Here is a 26748-nt window from a genome sequence, read left to right on the forward strand (position 1 = left end):
ACACCAAACATTCAATATGGCAAAGAGGCATCCTCAAGTTTGACAGTCACTAAAATCTCTATTATTTGTAGCAACTACCTATTAAAAAGGTCCTGGGGTAAGTGCTTTCCCTGGTTTATCTCCTTTAGTCCTCACACAGTCCTATCAGTGGGTGTTATCTTTAACCCCAATTTCAACCTGTACAAGCTGAGGTTTAGGTATTATAGAGGCATCAGGGTTCCCCCGTACCCAAGATTCCCCCCCCCCACCCCATTTTCTGTTCGTCCCACCCCTTTCCTTGGTGGAAGTCTTTTGCCCAACTCCTTGTAACTCTGGTACGATTATAATGCCCTGCCCCACAGTTCAGGGGGTGAATGAATAATCCAGGATCGGGCAATCTCATAATGACTATGGGATGGGTTTCCCATCACAGGTTTTATATCTGGATGTTGGGAGAAAGGTTCTTTCTTTCTTCTTGTGTCACTATATGGGAAGATGGAAGTCAGGACCACACACCTCTTTTGCCCTATATATTTTGGGAGGATCCTGCCTGTTAAAAAAGAATGGGACAAACATACTGAGGGAAGCAAGACTAAGATGTTGAGAAAAAGAATATTAATATTTTTGAGTCTCTGGGGCGCCTGGGTGGCTCAGTGGGTTAATCCTCTGCTTTCAGCTCAGGTCATGATCCCAAGGTCCTGGGATCGAGTCCCGCATCGGGCTCTCTGCTCAGTGGGAAGCCTGCTTCCCGTCCCCTCTCTCTGCCTGCCTCTCTGCCTACTTGTGATCTCTGTCTGTCAAATAATAAAAAATAAATAAATAAAAAAATTTTTTTTGAGTCTCTGAGGCTAGATCCTTTTCTAGAGCGAGGTAATAATCTCATTTTTGCTTACTCCTCTGAGTAAAATTTTTGTCATTTGCAACCAAGAAAGTTAATGAGCTTCCCCATAATTATGCAATTAGGAAGGTTGCAAAGCTGGTTTTAAACCCATGTCTGGCTCCAAGGTTTGTGCTCTATGTAATAGTTTGTTTAGCTTATATGACTATGAGCCAGGGATTTTAAGTTAGTCAAGATATAGAAATAAAAGGTAGGAAGTGCACATGATCCCAACTGACAGACCTACTGGGTATAACCCCAAGTATTAGAATCCAAGTTCAAATTGTGAGGAAGAGCAAAACTGCACAACCGTTCCAGGGAAAAAAAAAATAAAGCATTCCTTTTTCTTTTAGACTAAATCACCACAGACAGTATGAGTTCTTAGGAGAGTAACTGAATATTTCCTGTGACTTTCGGTATAAATATCTCTTCATCTAAGCCAAAGGATCCAGTATAGCAGACTGAGGCAATGCCAGTGATTTGTGGGTATGACCAAGAGGTCGAAGGATGGTTGATAATTAAGCGGAGCTCAATAATTAGAATTTGACCTGTGCTCCTGGATCCACATGTTTTTCTCTTTAATCTTGTACGGTTTGTGACAAGCAGATCCCAACATACAAGATCTCTACTTTTCATTCAGTCCCGAGCCATACAGACCCTGCCAGCTGAACGACTGTCATTTACCACCAGGTAAAATTCAACATGATTTCCCTGTAAGTTGGTATTTAAAGAAATATAACAAAAACTACTGTAAGTACAAGCAGAAAATTACAAATATACATCCATACAGTTCTCCATACATGCACACAAATATCAACTGTCCATTTTTCAAGCACTCGGACATCATTTAAAAAAACCACATCGAAGTTCAAAATGACAAAAACCCCAGTTGCTGACTTGGATACAGTAACAGTAAAAATGAATAATTAAAGGATATGCAGGACAGACTTGATGATTAAAAACCTCCTACATAGATCTTGGGTGAAATTGAAAGTATCAAAATAGCAGATTCAGCATGGTTGAGAGTTCTAACCGTATAGAGAACATTTTAAATCTGAACTCATGATATACGCTTAAACCTTTCCTTAGATGTGGATTCATGGAATTCTCTCTAACTAAATAAGAAAGAATACAGATAAACAGCAAAACCTTTAGTTCAAGAAGTGAGAAAAGGAACTGCAAAACAAACCTAGGGAAGGAGAAAGTTACTGATAATAAGTAAAAGTACAGTAAATACATTAGAGTATGAGTATTCTTTTTAGAGAATTGTTAAGTTGAAGATTGATTCTTTGAGGAAAAATTGGCAAATCAATACTTAGTCTAATAGAAAAATGACACATAATTGCTTTGAATGTGATAAGCAGGACTTCATGACTTTTTTTGTAATTATAAAAACAATATACGCTCAACAATAACAATAAAAATTAGAAAATAAAAACAACATACACAAAACCATTTTGGATGGATGGCTACCAGACATAGTGTGGTTGGTCATTTCGCAGTGTCTATCGATATCAAGTATCAATATCAAATATCAATACTGATAAAATGTTGTGTGTCCATCAAATCTCATTTCATTTTTGACCCCCCCCTTTTTGCTTGCAACATGCTTGTTTTAAATTATAGCTGACCCCTGAACAACAGGGTTTGGGGACAGTGAGCCCTGCGCTGTCAAAAATCCACATCTAACTTTTGATTCCCACAAAACTTAACTACCACTTGTCTACTGTTGACACGAACCCTAGCGGTAACAAATAACTGATTAACACAGATTTTGTATGTTACATGTAGTACACACTATATTCTTACAATAGAGCAAGCTACAGAAAAGAGAATGTTAAGAAAACTATAGGAAGAGAAAATACATCTGTAGTACAGACATACTCTTATTTATTGATAAAAAAATTGTGCATCCGTGGGCCCGGGCGGTTCAAACCCATGTTGCTCAAGAGTCACCTGTAACTTATTTTTCTCCACAGCATCGTCATCCCTTCCCCACTGATACCCTCAGTGTCTCATCTTCTAAGACTTTCATCTTAGAAATATCTTTGAAAAGTTATTTCCATTTTGTACTGTCACGTGTACTTTGACCCTGACACTTGGGATCCACAATTGCAGCCTTCATGCCTGGGTCACTATGGAAACTTCTCAGCTGGTGTAACTGTTCCCACTTTTTGGTCCATTGGGCACCGTAACCGGCAAGAGCTCTTCTCTCACCTGAGGGCTGAGCAATGCGTTCCCCGTTACCTGCTCGGCCGGTGGGGCTCGGCTGTGGACGACTGGGACTTGGGTTAAATGTCCCCACCTCTGTCGTCGCACTCTCTGATCCCCAGCTGCTGTCTCCTGCTCAGCGGAGGGACAAGCGAAGAGCAACCAGCGGGCCAGCAGCCCCGGCACCTCCCTGTCTCCCCCCGGGGGTAATCGGGCCGCCCGGAGCGGCTCTTCCGCGGCCCTCGACGGACGCACTCTGAGTCCTTGCTTTGCACGAACGCTTTTCTCGGGCAGGAATTCCCTGACCCCATTTCCCTGCCTGGCGAACAAACCCGTACGTACCCTTCAAGGTCCAGCGCAAACCTCGCCACCATCCGGCCCGCGACCTCGTGGAGCGGCGAGGCCCCGCGGACGCTGCAGAGAACGAAGGTCAGGCCCCGGCGGCCACCGACCGGTCGGTGTGACCCGGGCGAGGAACCTCGCTGATGCCCGCAGCACAGGAACGGGTATTATGCCGCCGTGACAGCCTTTCCGAGGCACTGAAAACATCCGTGAGAAAATGTTCTCTAGGATGAAAACCACTTGACACATTTAACTTTGTCGTTGCTCTCAGCCCTGCTTGGATTTTCTGTTTGTTCAGTGCGAAACTCAACCACCCTTACCCCGCCGCCCCGATTTGTTCGTTTGTTTCTACAGTCCCCTCTTCTCTTCCCTTCTCGTATTTCCCTCCCGCCCCCCTGGTCTTTGGCGACTTGCCTGTCTACACGGAACTTCGGGATCCGAGGACGCCGCCTGCGGTTGCAGGTACATTTTACCGTTAAAGTAAGTGATTTTAGTAACAGACGGCGGTGGGGCGGTTGTGGGCGTGCGGGAATCCAAAGCCCACCAAACCCTGCATTATCAATGGCAAAGTTCTGGGAGCCGAGACTTGAGACGGGCAGGGCGGGAGCCAGTTTGCGGGGCCCGGATGGCACCCGTCGGGACCTCTGCAGCCCGCGCCCGAGCCCGCGCTGAGATGCCGGAACCCCAGGAAGGGTGGTGCCGTGGCGAGCCCGGAAGTCCGGGAACGGAGCACAAATGGGCGAAGACCACAACTCCCGATGTGCACCGCGGCCGGGACGCGTTCTATTCCCGGCTTGTCTCCTCATTCTTTCCGGTTCTTACGATAAAGACAGCTGTCTAGGAACTGCTTAGTGGTAATTACAGAGAGACTGTAGGCTTCTGTGGCGTCGCGGGGGCTCACAGTAGCTCACGGGGTGCCTCCTGGTCGTCTGGTGGTTCCCTGCGGCATCGCGGAACTCACCGTCCGACCGCCCGGGTTTCCATGGGGACACTAAGTGTTGACGGACGCTGTGGCGCGGCAGTTTAATTCTCCGGCGGCGGCTGATTGAGCGGGACGAAATGGTCTTGACGGGGCTCATCAGGAAACTTGGTAACAGGCTGAGCTGCCCCTCGCTCCCGTCACCCTCCTGTCGTGGCCACTTGCTAGGAATAGCCGTGTAGCATTCTCGAGGCCGGCCCACCCCGAGACGGCTTCCTCTCGTCCCGGCCTCGCCGGGGCAGCCCCCGGGGACCCGTCTGGGCTTTCGTGTCGCCTCAGCCGTTCGCGTCCTGAACGCACCGGAGGCCGCCTGTGAAAAAATCCGGTTTATTTCCCTCTTCGCCCTGCCCTCGTCCCCAGCGTAACGAAGCGAGCGGTCGGGTCAGTCCGGGTGGGCGTCTCTTCGGAGGTGGGCGACGCGCCGCGTGCGGTGTTTTGACAGGGCACCCGCTGGCCGAGATCAGGGAGCGCGCGCTCAGGAACATCCTGCGCAAGCTCGAGCGCGGCCTGGTGCGCGGCGACGACCTGGCTCGCGAGAGGCCGCTGCTCCTCCAGCTGCTGGGCTGGTTCAGCTTCCCGTCCGTCCCGCTGGAGGAGGAGGCTCTCGGCCTGCTCCGCACGCTGGCTAAGGTAGGACCGTTTTGAAGTAAGAGCAGAAGAGCGAGGGTTTCCTCGTCCTTTAGTTGTAGCACTTTTGGGGGAAGTCGAGTAATGACGACTTTTTTTTTTTTTTCCCCTTACACTAACGAGAGGTGTTGCGTTTTAATTCCTCAGGGTCTGTGAGGCTCAACTGCCTTTTGTCTTACTCGTCACGTTGACTCCCGTGTTGCCTCTGCGGCGCTCTCTGGAGTAGCAGAGCTTCGGGGTTCTGGTGTGGCCTAGTTCTTCGGGATCCTCTTTGGACGCCGACAGATTGGTCCTCCTGGGTTTCCTTTCGTTCTGTGGTTTGGTTATTAATAATTCGATGTGTCTGTACGACGGGGAGCACGTTCAAAGGTCACGGTGCAGACCACGAAAAAAAATCCCTCACGGACGTGACACTGCGCTTTCTGGATGTGTTTTTCAGATTGGGGGTCCTCAGCCTGTGTTGACAGTAGTTGTCGGGGTTCAGAGGTCAGGCGGGCAGGCGTGACCTGTCCGCACCGTGGCAGTGCCGTCAGAGCGGATTGTTACTTAGGCGTTCTGCGGCTGGAGGCAGGACAGCGTAGGGCGGCAGTCCGCGGCGGGAGGCGAGGCACGCAGTGAGTAAACGGGGGAGTTTGTAGTGAGCATTTCTAGTGCTCCGTGTCTGGGCTTTGCCTGAGTTACCACGTGGGTTACACACGTCTCTATAAATCGATTTCCTACACATGGAAGTTCTTTACTTTTCCCTATGTCACTACAAGATTTATTTTTTAAAGAAAGGAACATCTAGAATACTAGAGAATAATTTCAGGTTTTTGTTGCTGTCAGACAGAAAGTAGACACCTTGGTACATACGGTTGTTCTCCAGCCTCTCCTCTTCTTATTTCAGTATCCCCCAGCCGTCCAGCATTTGGTCGAGCTTGGCGCAGTCCAGTTCTTATCGAAACTTCGTTCTGACGTGGAGCCCAATCTGCAGGCTGAAATCGATGGCATTCTGGATGGACTTTTTATTCTTCCTTCAGAAGATGCTGCACTATATCCTGCATCTTACCAAACCAAACAAACTGGTAACTCTTTGGAATCAATCTGATGCATTCTGTTAAAATAGAAATGTATTGGTTCTAGTGGTTAATTCTAAGGAGAGGGACCTGAGGTTTTAAAAAAAAAAAAAAAGAGAGATCATTTTCTCACATTAACATACATGAGCTTGACCTTCTCCCCTCCCCCACAGTTATTCAGAGGAGGATTCATTTGTATTTGTTGCTTTTTTGGTCAAGGGGCCTAAAAGATGCCAGAGATTTTCTTTTTTGAGATTAGTTTGCTATATTACTTCTGCAGTAATAACAAATGATCAACAATAACAATAATAATGTGTTCCCATTCTAATTGCAACTGAACTGCAGAATATGTAATCACATGTGACAGAATTGTCAAAGGTACTGAAAGAGTGCTTGATTCCTTTGTTTTTGACAACTTTTTCTCTAAAGATATTAATGAAGGTTAATATCTTTATTTATGAAGATATTAATGAGGATATTAATGAAGGTTGAAGTGTCAGGAACTACATAATCGGAGTAAGAGGGAGGAAGGAGATGGACTAGGAAGCAGAGATGAGTCCTTGAATAAATACTTTGTAACAGATTCTTTACATATGTTGTGGATATTTTCATTCTAACAAATAGTTGTATTTGCTGAACCATAAAAGGGAGGAGAATCCCCCCCCAAAAAACTATCTCAGCATTTGCACTTTTTTCCACTATAGGAAGACTCTTCAGATGAACAAATTACTATAATTTTTCTAGTTTTTGAAATGTCTGTAAGACTTAAAAGATTAGTATTTGAAAAAAGTAAATTTTACTTTTAGCAAATAAGGAACCAATAATACAGTAATATATATTTTCTTATCAGAATTGCCACAACAACCTGAAATCTTGATAGGATATTTTCCTCAAGACAAAAGTAATTTCCAGCAGATGGAAGTGTCTCCACGACCAATGGGTGTGTATATGTATAGAGAAGTAGATCCTGTTAACCTGGTAAATCAGAAATTAATGTGCTTTTCTTTGTTGTTGTAAAGACTTAAATGTTTCAGCACTGAACCGAATGTTGCAGTTTCCTAAAATTAGGATGTAGGGTCTAAATAGTAACATTTTATGTTATTGTAACTGAATTTGAGCAACTCTGGTGGTGGGTGGTGATGGTGGCAGTAGTTCTCCTGAGCCCGCTGAGCACAGATTTGTCCCGAACGGTGCCATGCACTAGATACTTGTCTTGGTATTTATTCTCCAGCTCACTAAGTTACTCAAGCCAAAGACTCAGGACCATTTGGGTTTCGTCATTTGTCTTTATCCCAGCATCCACTTGATGGAAGAGTTCTGATTTAGGGCCTCTTTCTCTCCCTGGGGTCTCCTCCAGGTCTTTTCATGTCTGACTATGTCTCTGCTCACATGTTACCTCTTTGGAGAGACCTTCCTGAGGACGCCTGCCAGTGATCACTTTATGTCTAATTTTCTTCCTAACATACATCATAATCTGAAATTACATATTTATTACCTCTTTTTGTCTTCCTTGTTGTAAGTTTAATGATAGTGGTGAACACTGCTTTATCCCCAGTGAGCAGAATGATGCCAAAAGCTTCCTAGGCACTCAGTATGTATTCTCCGGATGAATGAATGAATCTTTTCTGGAGTCCCAGTGAAATTGATACTGTTATATCTCCATTTTACCGATGAAGGCCCTGAGGCTTAGAAAGGATAAAACCTTTGTTCTGGGTGATGTAGTTAGGGAATAATTAAGTAAGCGTGTATCTGACAGTTTATTATCTGCACCGTTGAAATGAAAAGGTTGTGTCCAAGGGTATATCTGCTCATGTTAAGTGTTCAGTTTATCTCCATTAATAAAATGCTTCTGTAGAAACTCTCTGGTTGAATAACAACACGAGAAAGACCTGCAGACTTGTTTAGTTGTTAAAATATTTTACCTTTTCTTTCTGTAAAAGTTCTGTTAGACTTGTTAGGGAGCCTCAGTTTTTGAGATGGTAGTTTCTTGTATTCATGATTAAGAGGCTTCACTGAGTGACTGTGAGAGACATCTGAAGGGAGAGAGTACGTCCAGGTCTGGGAAGGTGCGCACTTGAGTGCAACTGCGGAAAACATTAGGGACCGTTGAGATGGTGATATTTTGTTCTGTGAGTTGCAGTTTGTGGATTGACGATATGACTTATTTTGGTCACATCTTTTTGTGTGCGGTATAAGTCTGTCCTTCGCTCCACCCCCCTTTAACTTTTCTGTTAGAAAATAAATCCTGCTTGGATCTTAGCACTTTTGAAAGAAACAACTGTGCTATATTTGGGAATTTAATAATGCTGTTTTCTAAATTCAGTGATTTCATGCTCTTTTCAAAGCATTTGGCAGAGGGAATATTTGCCACTTGGAAGGGTATATGTAGATACTAGATACTGCTTCTCAGCATTGCCACTTTAACTTGTACAACACGAGATTCGTTAAAAAATAATTTGAACAGGGTAGTTCAACACTGTTGGTTTCTCAGATTTCTTTTCATCTCGAGTGGTGATATTTGATCTTCAACCTTATGGTCTTCAAGTCATCTTCAAAGAGGTTTAAACATCTAACACCATTGAGGATATTTGAACATGACTAATTATAGTGTCTGATTATGTTTATATCATTTTTAATTTCTACAATTAAAGATCTCCAAACGCCAGTTCCTTTTATGTTAAATTTAAGCTCTGTGTTTTGGTTAGCCACAGGGTAAAATAGAAAATGTAATTGAAGCTCTAAATGTCATTCAATATTGGTTTGTATTTATGCCATTCTAATAATATATGGTTCTGTGTAAATTATGAAAACAGAGCTCTGTTATTTATCTTGTTAGGGAACAGATTTGCAGCTGACCTTGTTTGGTATGTTTTAGGTCACTGTAACATGTAACTGGAAGATGTAATGTAAGATGTAACTTTATTTGAGGACTTGTTTTAAGGGTGAAGCTGTATTCTTAGCGTGGTGAGTCTCTCCACATTGCCTTTGATCCCTTAAATTTTGCTGTTCCATTAACAGTAAATCAGACCGTGAAGTGTTTGAAGTTTTCTACGTTTCCTTGGCTACCCCTGACTACAACAGATAGACATGTTCTCTCCTCTAATGAAAGGTACGGTACCTGATGTATGTCATGTATTTTGGTTCATTTATAGCCATTAAATCTGGTTGCCATTACTGTACATTTTCACCAGGAAAAAACATACTAAATGGCTGTGAAAGGTAGTAATGGGAATATGTGAGTGATTTTCACTGTTTCAAAAAGCAAGTCAGAAACTTCCTATTTACCATTATCTGGCTACACATCAAGATTTTGCTTTTGTTTTGTTTTTGTGGTTGGGTTCTTAATATGCTTCTTGGTGGTAAGAATCATCTCTAATTGACCGGATTCTCCGATTGGCCATTGCTTATGTCCTTAGTTAATAAAAATAGGAAAAGATTAAACATAAGTATAGTATTTTTTAGTGCACAGTATATTCAGTTGACAGTAAAAAGACCAGCTTGCTAGAGTTAGGACTAGATAAACAGTTGGATGCTATTAAATGCTTTTTGATGCTGGCACTTCCACGGCATCAGTAGATTCTCTTGGAATAACGTATTGAAGAGGTAGAGTCCATGTGGGAAAGCGGCAGGGGTGGTTTTGATGTCAGCTCTGAGGCAGGCCTCAAGGAGGAGCTGGGATTTCTAGTACACACATCTGGATGGCGGGTGGTGGACTGGAGCTGGGCTGAGAGAGGGGGTATAAATTCTTGTGGTGGGAGGTAAACAATTGCCGAATCCCTGGGGGGCACATACTGTCTGAGATGGTGAGGGGTGTCCTATCGGATAAGAGGAGAATCCCAGCTTGATTCACTAGGCCAAGGAAGAGCAGTAAGGAATTTAATTTCTAGAATTAACTTTATACTTGCTCTTACATTTTCTGTCATTTAGCAGATTTCGTTGCGTTCTGGGCCCTTTGACTTCACTGATTTCATTTTGAGCACTGTGATAGTCTTGGCATACAGTGGTGGATAGTGTGTAGTGCCGGCTCTTGAGGAGGGTCAGTGGGGGATAGAAGGTCATCATGCCATAGAGTTGCCATAGTACCAAATGTAGGCGTATGGAGGAAGGACCTACCCCAGAGTTCTTGATTAGGGAAAAGATCTAGGAAGGCTAGGTAGAGTCATTATGCCACTAGGTTACTTAGAGTCTGGTATACGTAAACTTTTTAAAAATAAATAATGCTATTTACTTATTTATTTATTTTGGGTAGCTCTTTAAGAAGTAGTAACCACACTTTAATTTGGAACACCTGTGAACTATTGAAGGATGTAATCATGCAAGATTTTCCTGCTGAAATTTTCCTTCAAAGGCCAAAAATTGTTCAGGTATGTATCCTCTGTAATTGTTTTAGATTTTGAAATAAAGAGAACTTTTTTTTAGAGATTTTATTTATTTGACAGAGAGAGACACAGCAAGAGAGAGACACAAGCAGGGGGAGTTGGAGAGGGTGAAGCAGGCTTCCCATCACTCAGAGAGCGCAGCGTGGGGCCCAAACCCAGGACCCCGGGATCATGACCTGAGCCGAAGGCAGATGCTTAATGACTGATCTGAGCCCCCGGAAATAGAGAAGTTTTTATAGTGAAACAAATTTTGGAAAGTAGGAGTCCTTGGGAAGGAATATACTATATTTAAAAAACGAGGTATTTGGTTCCTGAAATCACTTCTGTTCCAACTTCCTTGGATAGTGGTAGTTCTTCGAATAGGAGGTAGTCTTGTTTGACATATACAGGTCCAGTTTGGCCACCTTGAATTTACCTTTTATGGGTCACTTAAAGAGGAGAATAGACTTTGGAAATTGAGATTTGACAGCAGTAACCCTTCTTCTTCTTCTTCTTTTTTTTTTTTTTTAATAAAGATTTTATTTATTTATTTGACAGAGACATGGCGAGAGAGGGAACACGGCGAGTGAGTGGGAGAGGGAGAAGTAGGCTTCCTGCTGAGTGGGAGCCTGATGTAGGGCTCGATCCCAGGACCCTGGGCTCATGACCTGGAGTTGAGGGCAGACGTCTAATGACAGAGGCACTCAGGCGCCCCACCAGTGACCCTCCTTAGCAGTGAGAATAGCATTGCTTTTTGAGTATCTAGGATGTGTAAGGCGCAGTGTTAGATGCTGTGGAAATAGAGAGTAGTGAGCAGTTCAGATGGATTCTTTACAGTCTAGTTTGTTGTTTAATAGTAGAACTTGGGATATGGGGTCTGGGATCGTGGCGTAGCCACAGCTGCTGATAATGCCCCAGCACCCTCACTCCGCAATCCCAGGACTGGAGTGGGTACCTCTGAATGGGAACTGTTAATACATACTGTTGCAGTTGTCGAAAGATAGCAGAGGAAAAGCTGTTAGTTGCCAAAAGGTGGCAAAATGATTTAGCTGTTTGAGATGCTGAAGGCTTGCTGTGATTTTTAAAAAGTATGGTATAACTTAATGTTCCGAATGGGGAATAATTCATGTGTTCTCTCAGAATAGGTACTCATCCAACAGATTTTAGATATAACAAACACTATTTAAATTTTATTTTGTTTTGTCCCATCTTCTGGCATTATGCTGTCATTTTTGCCTATTATTTCTTGGCTTATAAATATTTTTCACATTATTTTATTTCCTTCGGTTATTCATTTGACCTTACTTGAACTCCACACCCACCTTCCTTTGATCATTTTCCTTGCTGCTCTTTATTTCAGAGCCTTTTATCTCTGTTGAAACTGGCCTTCGGAGGAGATGGAAAACATCGCCTGGCATTACAGTCAGTGTCTTGCTTGCAGCAGCTGTGCACATACTTAAGAAACAGACTTAACTTTCACCGAGATCCAGGTTTTTTCTCTAGTAAACAAGGTATTTGTTTATTTATTCATTAGTCACTGGTGGTATTTATAGATGCTTCTGAGTACTCCCTTTTGTACTTACTGTATAAATTTTCATAAACCCCTCATTCCTGAATGTAATTAAATGATCATCTTTGAAAACCAGTTGTGTGTATGACAGAACCTCTCCTGCTCCCACCCTCTTTTTTTGATGACAGCCACTGGCAAGATGTTTTCCTTTGCTCTTGTGCGCACAGGGTTGTCAGCAGCGAGGGCTAGAGTTCTGAGTTCAGTGATTCATGTGGGTCCGTGGGCATTTTATAAAGTTACTTGTATTAGTAGATTGTTTGGTTTGAAAAAGAACAATTTGTAATTTTTAAATATTTGTTTAACATTTGGTATATTTAATTAAATTGATTAATTTATTTTAAAATAACCTCTGCACCCAACATGGGGCTTGAACTCACAACCCCCAGGATCAAGAGTTGCATGTACTACCGACTGAGCCAGCCAGGTGCCCTCAATTTGCATTTTATGAAAACTGGTTTTATGCAACTTGTGATGTAGAGAGTAGTTTTAATGTGTTAATGGTGCCAGACTTTTAAGGGAGAAAGCACCACCTAATGGCCAAATAGAGCACTAGACTGGCTCTGTCAAAACACTTTATAACTTAGGAATTCTGTGCACTTTTGCTTTGAAAGTTGAATGTTAAATTACAGTGATTTGCCATCATGCTTCACAGTCAATCCCTATTCTGTTCAGAGCTTCACTGGCCCTGTACTACTTGCATACTTATGCTATATATTAATTTTATTATATATCTCAGGGTGTAGGGTTCCTCATTAACATTCTTGAGCTAGAGCATTTTGCAGATGACTGATAACAGATCTACAGGCTCCCCATATTTCATCAGAATAAGAGTTATAATGTTGATAAAAATAGTATCGTTGAAGATTTATTCATGTATTGAATGTTTATTTATCACCAACTATATGCCAGCTGATGTTCTAGGCTCTGTGGGATATAACCCTGAACAAAGCAGATAAGGTCCCACCCTTCTGAGCTTATCCATGAGAAGGTTGGAGACAGCTAGTAAACGAGTAAACAAGTTTGTTTCAGGTCAGAAGTGCTCGAAGGAAATAGGAAGGGTCATGTGACTGAAGGTGACCAGGGAACCCCCGGCTTACCTGGATAGGATTGGCAGGGAGAGCCTCTCAGAGGAGGTGATCTGAAGGGTGAGAAGGAACCATCCACCTGAGAGGCAGGAACAGTGTTCCTGGCTGGTTGGGGGCCTTGGAAATGTGGTGACCTGCCTGAGGAAAGGAAGCCAGGCCGGCGTGTGAGTGGATGCAGTAAGCGGGAGATGGGGAGTAAGGAGGGACTGGGGTGAGATCAGAGAGGTAGCCAGGGGCCGAAGTGCTTTGGGATTTGTAGATCTTGGGAAGCGTTTCATATTTTCTTTGCAGTGCAGTGGGAAAGCTGGGGAACTTTCTTGTTTCCTCTGCAGATGCCTTTATTTTACTTAATTCCATAAAAAATATGGTAAAATATGTATAGCATAAAATCTGCCATCATAACCATTTAGAAGTGTGCGATTTTGTTGACATTAATTGCTTTCACACTCTTATGCAACCATCACCATTATTTGTTCTCAAACGTTTATCACCCTAAATAGAAGAACTGTGACTGTACCCCTGCTCTTCATGTCCCCTTCTCTCTGCAGCACCTCAGCTATGTTCTGTCTCTAAATTTGTTCTTGGTACCTCATACAAGCGGAGTCATACAGTGTTTGTCCTTTTGTGTCTGGCTCGTTTCACTGAGCGCCATGTTCTCAGGGTTCGCCCATGTTTCAGCTGTGTCACAACTTCATTCCTTTTTATGGATGAATAATGTTCTGCTGTGTGGATATGCCACATTTGGCTTATTCATTTATCTGTTGAGGGACACTTGAGTCGTTCTTACCCTTTGGCTCTTGTGAATAATGTTTTGGTAGATTTTGGCATATCTGAGCCTGTTTTCAGTTCTGTTGGGTATATACCTAAGAGTGGAATGGCTAGGGTCATGTTAATTCTACAGTTAGCTGTCTGAGGAACAAGAAGACTGTTTGCCACAGTGGCTGTCTTGATTTTACATACCCCCTGGCAACCTGTGAGACTTCCAGTTTCTCCACATGCTGTCAACACTTGTTATTTTCCCATTTTATCTTATTTCATTTATTTGTCTTTAAAAGATTTTATATATTTGAGAGAGATCACACAAGAGAGACCACAAGCAGGGAGGAGGGGTAGAGAGAGCAGGGAGTCGACTCAGGGCTCTATCCCAGTACCCTGAAATAAAGGCAGCTCAGTACCCTGAGCTAAAGACAGATGCTTAACTGACTGAGCCAACCAGGCGCCCCGTTTTCCCTTTTTAAAATCCTAGTCATTCTAGTAGGTGTGAGGTGGTAGGTATTTCATTGTGGATCTCATTTATTTCCTTGAAGACTCAGTAGTCTTAATGATTAGTGATTTGAATAACTTTAATGACTAGTGATTTCCTAGTGACTTTTTACATGCAGACCAGCCATTTGTGTGTCTTCTTTGGAAAACTATCTTTTTAAGTCTTTGCCCATTTTCTAAATTGGATGTTTTTTGTTTTTCTTTTTTAAGATTTTATTTACTTATTTTATTTTATCATTTTTTTAAAGATTTATTTATTTGAGAGAGATAGAGAGAGAGCACAGGTAGGCAGAAGGGAGAGGGAGAAGCAGACTCCCTGCTAAGCAGGGAGCCTGATGTAGGGCTCAATCCCAGGACCCCGAGATCACGACCCGAACTGAAGACAGCCGCTTAACCAACTGAGCCGCCCCTTATTTACTTATTTTAGAGGGAGGGAGAGAGTTGTGGGAGGTTTGGGGGGAGAGTGGGGCAGAAAGAAAGAGAAAATCTCAAGCAGATTCCTTGCTGAGCATGGAGCCCGAGGTGGGACTTTATCTTATGACCTTGAGATCGTGACCTGAGCCAAGATCAAGAGCTGGCAGCTCCACCGACTGAGCCAGCCAGGTGTCCGAGGTTCTTTGAGTTTTTGTGTGTTCGTTTGTTTGTTTTCTTGTTGAGTTTTAGGAGTTCTTTATATACCCTGATTTTAAGCCTATTTTAGGTACATGATCCTCAAATATTTTTTTTTTAGTCTGTAGGTTTTCAGTTTCTTGATAATGTCCTTTGATGCACAAGTTTTTGATTTTGGTGAAGTCCAGTTTATTACATTTGGTCCTGCTTTTGGTTTCATGTCAAATGATGTATTGCCAATCCAAGATCATGAAGATTTACCTCTATATTTTCTGCTAAGAGCTTTATGGTTTTAACTCTCATATTTAGGCTTATTTTTTGAGTTCCTTTTTACATTTGGTTTCAGTTCATTTTTGAGTTCTTTTTTTTTTTTTTTTAAGATTTTATTTATTTATTTGACAGACAGAGACCACAAGTGGGCAGAGAGGCAGGCCAGGGTCGGGGGAAGCAGGCTTTCTGCTGAGCAGAGAGCCCGATGTGGGGCTCCATTCCAGGACCCTGGGATCATGACCTGAGCAGAAGGCAGAGACTTAACTTACTGAGCCATCAGGTGCCCCTTGATTTCCTTTTTTTTTTTTTTTTAAGATTTATTTATTTATTTGACAGAGATCACAAGTAGGCAGAGAGGCAGAGAGAGAGGGGGAAGCAGGCTCCCTGCTGAGCAGAGAGCCTAATGCGGGGCTCGATCCCAGAGCCCTGGGATCAGGACCCGAGCCGAAGGCAGAGGCTTTAACCCACTGAGCCACCCAGGCGCCCCTTTGATTTCATTTTTATATGTGCTTTGAGGTGGGGTTTCTCGTAGAATTTTGAGCAGGGGAGTGCATGACCTTTTATTCTGCTTTGGCAGTCCTGGATGTTTTAAGTCAATTATGCTGGCTAGAAGACTACATGTAATCAGGTCGGTTAGTTATAAATCTAAATGTGCTAAGTGAATACTTGCAGAAAAGGTTGACCTTTACTTTTACCCCAGTAGAAGTGTTTCTACTATCTTAACTTTGTTAATGTTTTTTGTAAGAATGATATATAAAAGCTGTATGATCATCATTTGTTGCTATCGAGGGATAATTTCATTCTTTTTTCCCCCTCAGATGTAGTTTCCCAAAATTCTTCTTTGTCTTACTGTCATGAAGTTAGAGTTACTCATCATTCCCAGAATCCTTCTCCAGGAAGCAGTAGTCCCCGGCCTTCCGTGGTTGGACGCACAGGCCAGCGACCCAGAGGAGATGGCCAGGATTGGGATGCCGTGTCTTCCAGGTGACCACTGAAAAACCCAGTTAACGTGTGTGTGTTTTAATCTCAGAGGGAGATTAATAATTTTTCTCTGTCTTGTCTTTCGGCGCACTACCACAAGTATTGGCCTTGTGTTGAATCAGTGGTTTTCATACTTTTTTGACCATGACCCACAGTAAGAAATCATATTACATTCAACTCAATATGCCATACACAGTCACATGCTTTTACATATGTGTGTATGTATGTTTGCGTGTGTGTACGCCTGTGTGTGTGTGTCCCTTTCAAAAAAAGATGTTCACAAAGTAGTACTTTGATTCCATATGCTACGTAGTCAATTATATTTTCTGTTCTTTTTTATTTCATTAAAAAAATAGTGAAGATTCTGGCCTCTTAAGTTGTTTTTATCAGCCACAGATGAAATGTGATCTAGTTTAAAAGCATAGCTTTAAATGATAGATACATTTTGATGGTATTTTAAACCCTCATATGTAAGTTTAATCTTAATTTAAATCAATCAGTATTACTATTAAAGGGAATGATGAGAGACTATAAAAGATTCCTTTCCAATGCACAATTTATGGAATTTTACTTATTTATATAAATACAGATTTTTATACATCAATTTTGCTTAAGGGGATTGGTGTGGTATTTGTGTGTTACCTCATCCTTAGGCTACAAGCATCTTATCAACATACTAGTTTCTTCCTTGTTGCTGTTTTAATAAATGCTCAGTGAGATGAGCACTCATTGTTGGAGTGATTATTTACTCGTGACACTGCTGCTGCTACGAGCTGACACTGATTCACGCTGTCTGCATGCTTGGTGTTACGCCAAGTGCTGTACATGCTTTATCTCCTTTAGTTGTCCTCCTGACAGTCCTGTGATAGCATTGGTATTATCTTCATCATCTTTTCAGACAAACCTGGTTTGGAAAGGCAATGAGCCTTATCCCAGTTTATACAGTTGGTAAAGAGGAGGGCAGGGGTTTGAACAGTATGATCTGAGAGCCTGTGCCTAATCCTTCTGTAGGAGCTGGTGTTGGTCAGACATGGGTTTTCTCTTTACCCTTATAAAGCCTTTCTACGTCATTCTCTGAGATGTATCTAGTGTGCTGCATGGTTATATCTTTTCACTTCTCGCTGAATATCTTCCTCATGGAGCCTTTTAGAGTTTGAGGGAAGCCCACCTCCTTTTCATATTTTGGGTTGAAATTGAAGAAATGACAGAACATGTATTAAATTTTGGGAGTTTTACATGTTCAGTAGCATTAGTGTATCTGTGGTTCAGCTTCAGTTATGGATAACGTTAAAAGTAAAAAATTTGAGGTCTTTTGTTAATGTGAGGTTCAGGCCTTTCTATAGCATTTTATCCCCGTCCTATCATTTGACACCTAAGGTAAGAATTTTTTATGAAGAGGGTCAAGAAAGATGAGATGTTCCACTTTTTGGTATAATTTCAAAATCATGATGTGATGTTGAATATACTAAATGAAGTAATCCATTTCTCCTCATGTTTTTCTGGCATTTTTTAGCATTCTTCAGTTGCTAACATTGGCTTACTTGGAACATTTGGTGAAAATCACAGAAAATTTAGGAAAGTAAATGATTTAGTTTTGCCTCTCTAAGTTGATTACAGAAGAACTTTGCTATGAATTGGCTTGATCTTCTCTAGAAACGAATGGGTTATTAGTGCTAATGTTGATTGCTCATATAGGCATTTTAAGAACATCATTTTGAAAAGCAATATATAGATGCATTTTTGGTTTCATTTACAATTTCAAGTCATCTTTATGGAATTTAATCTTATAAATTTGTCAGGGTTTCTCAAATCTGAGCAGGCTTGTTGCTTGTCGGGACCAATGTGAAGCTTCTTACATGCCAGACGGCCGAGAGGCAGTAAACCTATTTGTGGGCTGTCTCCACATTCGAGGGTTATCCTTTGTTTATTTTGCAGTGGAAGTAGTGGTCGTGTTCCGGTGAACTCTCGGGTGACCGTGCATTCGCCTTTGGATGTGGTACACATAGATCTGCCAGAGCTAGAGATGGAAGACACGCTCGAGCTGCAGTTCCAGCAGCTCAGTCTTCCCCAGTTCTGTGTCTCTATCCTGGAATCAGCAGTTCCTCTCTTAAGAACAGGTTAGTTTTTGAAGTTACAGTTCTTTTTCTACAATTTGTCTTTGTTTTGTCTGTTTTCAGGGATTTTTTTTTTTCACCTAAGTTACGACATTTAGAATCTGTATTTACTTATCTTTTGGGATACAAATTTTTCTTTTCCCTTTTTTCTTTAAATTTTATTAATTTTTTTTGAGAGCGAGAGAGCGAGCACATATGCGAGCCTGAGTGGAAGGGAGGGGCGGAGGGTGGAGCACACTCCTCTGCTGAGCAGGGAGCCTGGCGCAGGGGACTGGATCCCAGGAGCCCAGGATCATGACCTGAGCCAAAAGCAGATGCTTAACCGACTGAGCCACCCAGGCGCCCCTGGAATACAAATTCTTAAGCACTTAATAAAGTTTTATTAAACGTGGATGCCGTGACCAGTGTTTGGATGGAATATTCCCTTCCATTTATGACTTTTATTGCACAGGATTCCACTTCTGTTTGGCTGCTCGAAACGTAAGCACTGAACAAACACTGCAGCCAGAGTAAGTTAGAGAAGGTGGGCCGGCATGAACAGAGCAGGATAAACAACTCTTTGGCTTTTGCCCTTTCGAAACTTTTTGAGTTGCTCTCAGTTGCTCAGTCTTCCCACTCAGTTCGTAGTTAAGCCATGAAAATGTGAAAAACAAACCCCAAACTGGATTCTTACCTTTGCAATTATTTCTTTTTCTAAGGAAAAAAAAAACAGACCCCAAACTCAAAAAACCTAGCATTCTGGGGTTGCTTTTTCTCTCAAGTGTGCTAGTTAATCTGCAAAGATATACTCAAGTACTTAAGTATACATTGTAATATAGTTGTAATTTCAGTGAAGTGTGATAGGAACAGTAATAATATGGCCAGTCTAGAGACTGGCTCTAGACTCTAAAGTCTAGAGACTTTAGAACTAGAACAGCAGTTCCTGCTGGCTTTGTGTGCATGATTTCATGCATTCCTCTCACCGTCCCATCATACCTTTCCAAAAGCTGTAGTTGCTACTTTCATCCCCATTTCACAAATGAGAAAACTGAGGTTTAGAGTGGTTGAGAAGCTTATCCAAAGTCAAACAGCTAAAACAGAGGCTTGAACCAAGGTTCTTCTGAAGCCAATGTCCATGTTCCTAAGCACTTTGCATTTTGTGAGGTACAGAAAGGTTTGGAAGCAGTAATGATTTTTTTGTTCTCTAACTATTCATTTTCAGTAGCTGATAAACTGTCAAGACATAAATACAAGATAAACAAGATATGTATTTTATGATCTGTACAGGCTCAATTAAAAAAATCTATCCTATTTCAATGATTTCTCAAGCACTGTGTCTAATTTTTGCCTGTTTGGAGGTGTAGTGGGGTGGGAAGCAGGACGGAGGTCTATAATGGGGAAGCATTAAAAATGTTTCTATCCTGAGGAAACCTGAATAACCCTAACTTAGCACTGACTGAGTAACTCTGCTTCCAGGAGTTAGAAGCACATATTAATTCATGTACTAGTAGTGTGAAATAAAGAAAGGCTGAACTTTGGCATCATGAAGTATATATGTTTGTCTGCATGCTCTACTGAGAACAGTTTTAGATTTAATGATTTCTTATTTAACCTTTTCTTAATTTGCTGTAAAAAGTCAGATTGATAATTATAAAGCTATAGCTTGGTACATAAAATTTTCTAAGTGTTCTCTTGACCTTTTGTGATAAATTATTGCATAATTTGTAATTGTTCAATATCATAAGAGGTTTCTAAGAGGACTTGCTCCAGCTGTTCTAATGGGACAATTACTCTAGACCCTTACGATCTTGTAGTTTGCTTTACTTTTAGTCATAGGAAACTGACCTTTGGTATGTGGGAAGTCTTGATTGAATGTTCACCTTATGGATAGTAGAGTTGCTTTGTTATTCTGTCTCTGTGGAAAAAAGAGATTGCTTTGGTGGGTGTGACAGAACAGTTTCTTTGGAATTTTTTTTTTTTTTTTTAAGACTTACTTATTTTAGAGAGAGAGAGAGAGTGTGCGAGCATATGAGCAAGGGGGCAGGGCGAGGCGGGGTGGGGTGGTTGGGTAGAGAGAATACTTAAGCATAGTCCCTGCTGAGCAGGGAGCCTGACTTGGGGCTCTATCCCAGGACCCAGAGGTCATGACCTGAGCTGAAATCAAGAGTCAGATCCTCAACTAACTGAGCCACCCACGTGCCCCTCTTTTGGAATTTTTATAGAGTTTTAAGTCCGTAGAGGCTTGATAACCTGCTTGAGGTGGATTTTCTTGACATTTCTTCAGGAAATGCCATCATGCACATTTATTCCTTTAGTTGGTCCAGTGCAAGCTCAGCTTCCCAGACCACTCAGCTGTGGTGTGATACTTACTTCTGATAAGGGCCTTCTAGTGCTAAGATTCAGAGAATGTATTTTCTAAACCTAACCTGGTGCTTTGTTACATATTACGTGTAACTTGGAAAGTCTCTGGATTAGCAAAATATAATCTACCTCACAGTATTTTTAGTTAGATTTTGCTACTTTCTTTTTGAATATCTTTCTCATTTATGAGCACGTTGAATTTGTTGTAAATAGTATTGTGATTGCAACAGAGGTGTTAATGGTTGTTGTAGATTGTGACTTCCCTATTCATCTCTTTCAGTGATTCTAAAGACATCAAAAAATAAAAAGAAATAGGAGTTTGGGGGCATGACTAGAGGATTGAGCAGTATGCTATGTAGCTGTTCATTTGAAAGTTAACTTTTTAAATTCTCTCCTGTTTATATATCTAGGTAGTAGACAAGTGATAATAAGAGTTCTGGAATTGCTTGCAGAGGATCTGATACTTATTGGTGAAGCAATTTCAGAAGACATCTGGGATGACAACAGCCTTTTTGCTATAGACATGGTGAGAATCAGTATTTTCCTTGGGATATGGTAAATAGTGTTTTATTTTATTTTGGTCCTTTTAAGCCGGTTTCATTGTCTCATTAGTCTTTGAAAGCTTTCTTTCTAACCACTATGTCCCAGGCTTTTTTTGTGCATTCTGGAACAAACCATTTCACTAGAAATTCTGGTTACTTTAACTAATTATTCTGGTTACTTGTCATGGGGGGATATATACTGAGACTAAAAACAGGCCAATGGGGTCCTTATAGCTACTGTTTTACAATTTTTTTTTTTTTTTTTAGTACTTGAACTAGGAAATATATATTTTAAAAAATGAGCTCAGATTGCTATTTTTCTGATTTTAACCTTATATTTCCTTGCTCATATTTTGTACTGTTGCTTATAGAAAGTCTTAGTTTTTGGCAATAAAGCTTATTAGCTTTAACCTTCAGCACATACTAAGTAATTTCAGAATAGCAGTGTTAGTATCACTGTGGTCAGTGACTGATAATGGTCAAGATTTCTTGGCAGTTCTTTTTGACTCAGACTAAATCTCACTAAGAATATGCAGTCAAGAGGCACTTGGGTGGCTCAGGTGGTTGAGCACCAAACTCTTGATTCAGCTCAGGTGATGATCTCAGAGTCATGAGGTTGAGCCCCGTGTTGGGCTCTGTGCTGAGCGTACAGTCTGCTTGAGATTCTCTCTCTCCCTCTGCCCCTCCCCCCACTCAAGCTCTCTCTTATGTACTTTCTCTCCTTCTCTAAAATAAATGAATAAAATCTTTAAAAGAAAAAGGAATATACAGTAAAAAAATGTGCATCAAAGTCACTTGAGAGAATTCTTTTCTCTGTTAACAATTTCTTATACGGTTATATTTGTTTTAATTTATTTTTACTTTTGGGAATTATTTTCTCATAAACATGTAATTCAGAGATGTTCCCCTGTCATCCTGTTCTCTGTTTATTTTTTCCATTTTTATTTTAGTTTTTGGAAATATAAGCAAGTAAGCATGTAGATTGTCATCGCTCTTCTCACACCTTACATAAGAGGTAGTATGTCACATGTGGTTTTCCACCTTGTTCTTATACCTTAAAAATAGAGCCCGTGTGCATGGAATAATATATTGTATGGAGAGTTTTTCATGTTCACACATGGAGGTGTTCGTCGTTCTGTTTTATAGGCTACAAGTGTCTCCGTGTGTGTTTATTCTCCAGTCTCCTATTGTTGGACACAGTTGCTAATACAGATTGTGTGCTGTGAATAACGTGCATATGTCATTTCATACATGTACAAGTGTGTCTCTAGGGTAGATTTCTTTAAGTTACAGGATTGTTGCACATCCAAACAGTTGTCAGAGGAAGGATGGTTGTGGGGATCAGCAAAATGGATGAAGGGGAGTGAGAGGTACAGGCTTCTCGTTAGGGAATGTCTAATTTGTGGGGGTGAGAGGTACAGCAGTACAGCATAGGGAATATGATGAGTGACACTTTAATAGCATTATATGGTGACAGGTTGCTCTACTGGTGAGCATAGCACAGAGTATACAGTTGTGGAATCACTGTGTTGTATACCTGAATCTAAATGTAACTCTGTGTATCAACTATACTTAAATTGAAAAAGTATGTGTATTTTAAATCTTAGATACTGTTGCATTCTCCTGTATAACCATTTCATTCACTGACCAGCAGTTTATTAGAAGGTGTTTTCTCCTACACACTCAGCAGTAGGGATTATAGTCAAACCTCAGATTTTTGCCATTCTGGTAAGTGAGATACTTACCAGATATAGTATTATACCAGTGTATATGTTAATATACACTGGTATATATAATACCAGTGTAGTATTAATTTGCTCTTCTCTATGAGTAGAGCTGAGCATCTTTTTGTAACTTTAAGGGTCATTTTCTTTTCTTTTTCTTTTTTATCTCTTGGGTCATTGGTCTTTTGTTCTTTTAACTGATTTCTATGAGCTTTTATGTATTAAAAGGACATTGACTTTCCAAGACAAATTGCAATTTTATTTCCTCAGGTCTACCTGCCTGCCTTCTTTCCTTTCCTCCTACCATCCTCCTTCCCTCCCTCCCTTCCTCCCTTCCTTCTTGACTTTCCTAATGATGATTTGGTGAGTGCAACATCTTTTATTCATTTGTTTGATTTTTTGAAAAGACTTATTTATTTGAGAGAGAGAGTGTGAGCCCAGATGGGAGGGGTAGAGGGAGAGGCACCGAGAGAATCTTCAGCAGACTCCCCACTGAGCGAGGACTCCATCCCACAGCCCTGAGATCATGACCTGCGCCAAAATCAAGAGTTGGATGCTTAACCGACTGAGTCACAGGAACCCCTTCATTTGTTAATTTTTATGTAGCTGACTTTGTCAGTTTTTTTTTTTTTTTAATCTGTTCTAGATTTTGGATCATAGAAAGATTTTCTTCACACCTTGGGAAAAACATGCTCTACCTTTCCATTTCTTGAAGTCTACTTTTTTGTCTTTCAAGAATATTTTTCTCATATAGATTTTGCACATTATTCATTGTTTGTTCATATGTATGTGTGTGAATATATATTTGTGTGGGTGTTTAACAACTTCATTGAAGTATAATTGATATAAGTTGCAGGTGTTTTAAAAAGTTTCTTGATACATTGACATATGGATATACATATATAGATTAGTTTGCATTTTCTAGAATTTTCTTTGTAGAATTCATATGCTTTTTTGTCTGCTGTCTTTCGATAGGATTACTCTGAGATACTGCCATGTTGATGTGTGTATCAGTAGTTCATTTTATTACTCGATGCCATGTTCTTTGCTATTTGTATTTCAGTAGAGAAGATAGTTTTGGAGAATATGGTTTTATTTATGTATTTTTTTGAAAAATGTTTTGATAAGTAATATTTCACATGAGTGATCAACATGTGTACAGGGAACTCAGGAATGTTAGGTTACAACCTATTATTTTCTTAATATTTTCTTAAATGTGTAAACTAGCAGTACGTCTTTGTGTAAATGGAAATCATATTCTTTCTTACATTTCAATATGTCATAAATCATTTGTCGTTTTACACCTTCTGTCTTAAAATTATCAAGTGATTTCTTTGAAGAACTGACATTCTATCTCTTCTATTAATGTAAATTGGTAACTTATGTCTCTCTTTTTTTTTTAATGCTTGCCTTGTCAGAGAAGCAGAAGCAAAAGTTATTAGTTACAAGAATATATATTCCCTGAGTTGCTGGTTTTTTTCTCTTTATGTTATTTTGACCTAGGTCTGTCTTTGTTGTATTAAACTGTGTTAGGACTGCCTGATCCTTGTAAATAGAGGTTAGAACCTAAAAAACAAAGAAAATACTGATGTTTACTTAATACCAATACCTGTGTGTGGAAAACCCAAACCTTAAGACACACACACACACACACACACACCCCTCTTGAAAAGAGAAACACATATTTTACAATAGGTATAATATATTGTTTCAAGTCCTTCAATTTCTTTACCCATAATATAGGAATAATAGTTCTTAATCTTAGTTTTTTTTTAGTCCTTAAGGTTATCATACTATTTGGTAGTACTTTTTGAAGATTTTCACATATTGAAGGTTTTCAACAAGTGATTTTTTTCTTAGAAGTGTGAAGAATGTTTTATCGGTTGCTTCTTAAATTAACTTGAATTTTCTTGGCCAGAACATTTATCTCTAAAAGTTAGTCATTCACTTTTAACTTTTGGCTGCTGATCTTTTATGATTCAATGAATTATTTTTACTTTAAAGGTTAAATCTGTTGTAGAAGTGCCAATTGGTATGATAGAAATGTTAAATAAAACAGTACTGCTTAAAATTATATTTGATTTACTTTTACTTGTTTAAAAGAATGAATGCCTCCTAAGGAAAAAAATCTCATGCCTTTGGGTATATATTAGTAGAAGCAACAATAGAATTCTTAATGTCCCTACTTTTATCGAGTTTAAAAAGGAAGATGGAAGCAGTATTTTTGTTGTCGTTAAAGGAACAAAATAGTGTGTTACTACCAATTCAGAAAGTAGACACCTGAGGATATGTAATCAAATCTCTAGACTTTTCCCAATGGTGTTAGTAATAGTCATGTCTGGAGCTCCATGGCTCAGTTTGTGTAAGCATAGTCAAAAGCACCCCCCACAATCTGCTGCATTGAATATTTTTATTTCCCGTGAAGTAAATAAAAGAAAAAAAAATTAATGAACTGTTTTGTTAAGATAAATTTGCTAAGCACTTATAAAAGTTAGGTTGACCTAAAGTATGACATACCTTCTTTGCTTCCCATTGAAATCAGTCTGTTTTAACTTCATTCACATGATAAGTTAGATTCAAGAAGTGAGGATCTTTAGCTCATGCCAGATAACACCAGACCCCTGGGGGCTGTCTGCCATTCGTTCATGCTTTGCCCTTCTCCTCTCTCGCTCCTGTCATTGCAGTGTCATGAAAAACAGTCTTTTCTCCTCCTTTATGACTCGTTGCTTCCCCATTCCCATCTGACCTGCTGTGAGTGGGTAACTTAGCTATTCAGGCATGTTGAAGAATTGCTGGTTGGAGTTCAAGTGGGGCTGAGAGCATTGGGATCGCATCTAGAGAGAAGGGCTTTGTACCCAGTGAGGGCTCAGTAAGGGTAAGTGAAGCCGACTGTGAATTTCTAATTGGGTGAGTGGAATCTCTAATTAGCATAGGCCTCCCCTGCTGCTGCCATCAGTTCAGAGACGGTTATTTTAGTTCACCAAACATTTCTGGATTGCCCATTATACGCTAGGCACTGCGGGTGCAGGATGAATAAGAGGCAGCTCTTTTCACTCTTGTGGAAGATAGACACTTCTGCTGTGACACCAGTAAAACCAAGGTAAGTATACAGGAATAACACTTAAAGGGGCCGTTTAAGGATAGCAGTTACTCTGTTGTAGTCCCCGTTTAAGCACTCTGTGTTTATGAAGTCACTGAATCATCACGGCCCTGTAAGGCAGATAACACATGTTACAGATGAAGAAATGGAGTCTCAGTTTTCTTTTTTAGGGTCATTTTAGAGTCTAGGTTTTCAATCATGTTTTATTGCCAGGGATGCCTTGACAACACTGCCATCTTAGAATCTCGGGGCGGGGGGCACTTTTTGTAAATCATTACCGAGCTGAGTCTTAAATTATAAGTATGATTTGGCTAAGCAGTGAAGGTAGGGTTTTATCTGGCAGAGGGGAAGGGAATGACAGGATAGTGGTGGTGACAGGGAGGTGTGGTGGGGCCATGCCAGCCATACCGCATAGAACTCAAGGTGGGAGACGTCGAGAGACACTGGGCTGCAGGGTGTGCTGCCTGGTGCCGAAGTTCGGCCTCCGTTCTGAAGGCCGGATGGGCTTGCTCTTCCCCAGAAGAATGCCTGGGGAGGTTTGCACAGGAAAGGGAGGGAAGGAGGTACGGAGTGTGGGGCTGGAAGCATGGGGCTGGGTGGGGGTGGGGGGGGCTGGGCAGAGCCCGATCCAGTTACCTATTTCAGAGCCTTCACAGGATCTACTACCTATTTTGTAATGTGCAGATAGTGGAGAAATTGTGTTTACACTGTAAATTCTGTTT

At 40.9% G+C, this 26748-nt stretch overlaps 1 protein-coding gene across 2 annotated transcripts in view; it reads left to right on the forward strand.

Annotated features, from left to right (window-relative positions):
* Positions 1 to 4429: 4429 nt before the first annotated feature.
* Positions 4430 to 26748, forward strand: part of RTTN (rotatin) — a 154394-nt gene continuing 132075 nt past the window's right edge. Inside the window, exons 1-10 of one of the 2 annotated variants that reach the window (XM_032872250.1) lie at positions 4430 to 4499; positions 4831 to 5018; positions 5902 to 6079; positions 6921 to 7010; positions 9089 to 9179; positions 10320 to 10434; positions 11789 to 11939; positions 16044 to 16209; positions 18142 to 18323; positions 21071 to 21186. In XM_032872250.1, the coding sequence (XP_032728141.1) occupies positions 4469 to 4499; positions 4831 to 5018; positions 5902 to 6079; positions 6921 to 7010; positions 9089 to 9179; positions 10320 to 10434; positions 11789 to 11939; positions 16044 to 16209; positions 18142 to 18323; positions 21071 to 21186 (1308 nt within the window). In that variant the 5' untranslated portion in view covers positions 4430 to 4468. Of the gene's footprint in view, positions 4500 to 4830; positions 5019 to 5901; positions 6080 to 6920; positions 7011 to 9088; positions 9180 to 10319; positions 10435 to 11788; positions 11940 to 16043; positions 16210 to 18141; positions 18324 to 21070; positions 21187 to 26748 lie in introns of those variants that run through there. The other variant, XM_032872248.1, reaches the window with a different exon arrangement.

This window comes from Lontra canadensis, unplaced genomic scaffold (assembly GCF_010015895.1).
Source record: "Lontra canadensis isolate GAN:19392208 unplaced genomic scaffold, GSC_riverotter_1.0 scaffold44, whole genome shotgun sequence".
In the NCBI taxonomy this organism is placed as follows: domain Eukaryota; kingdom Metazoa; phylum Chordata; class Mammalia; order Carnivora; family Mustelidae; genus Lontra; species Lontra canadensis.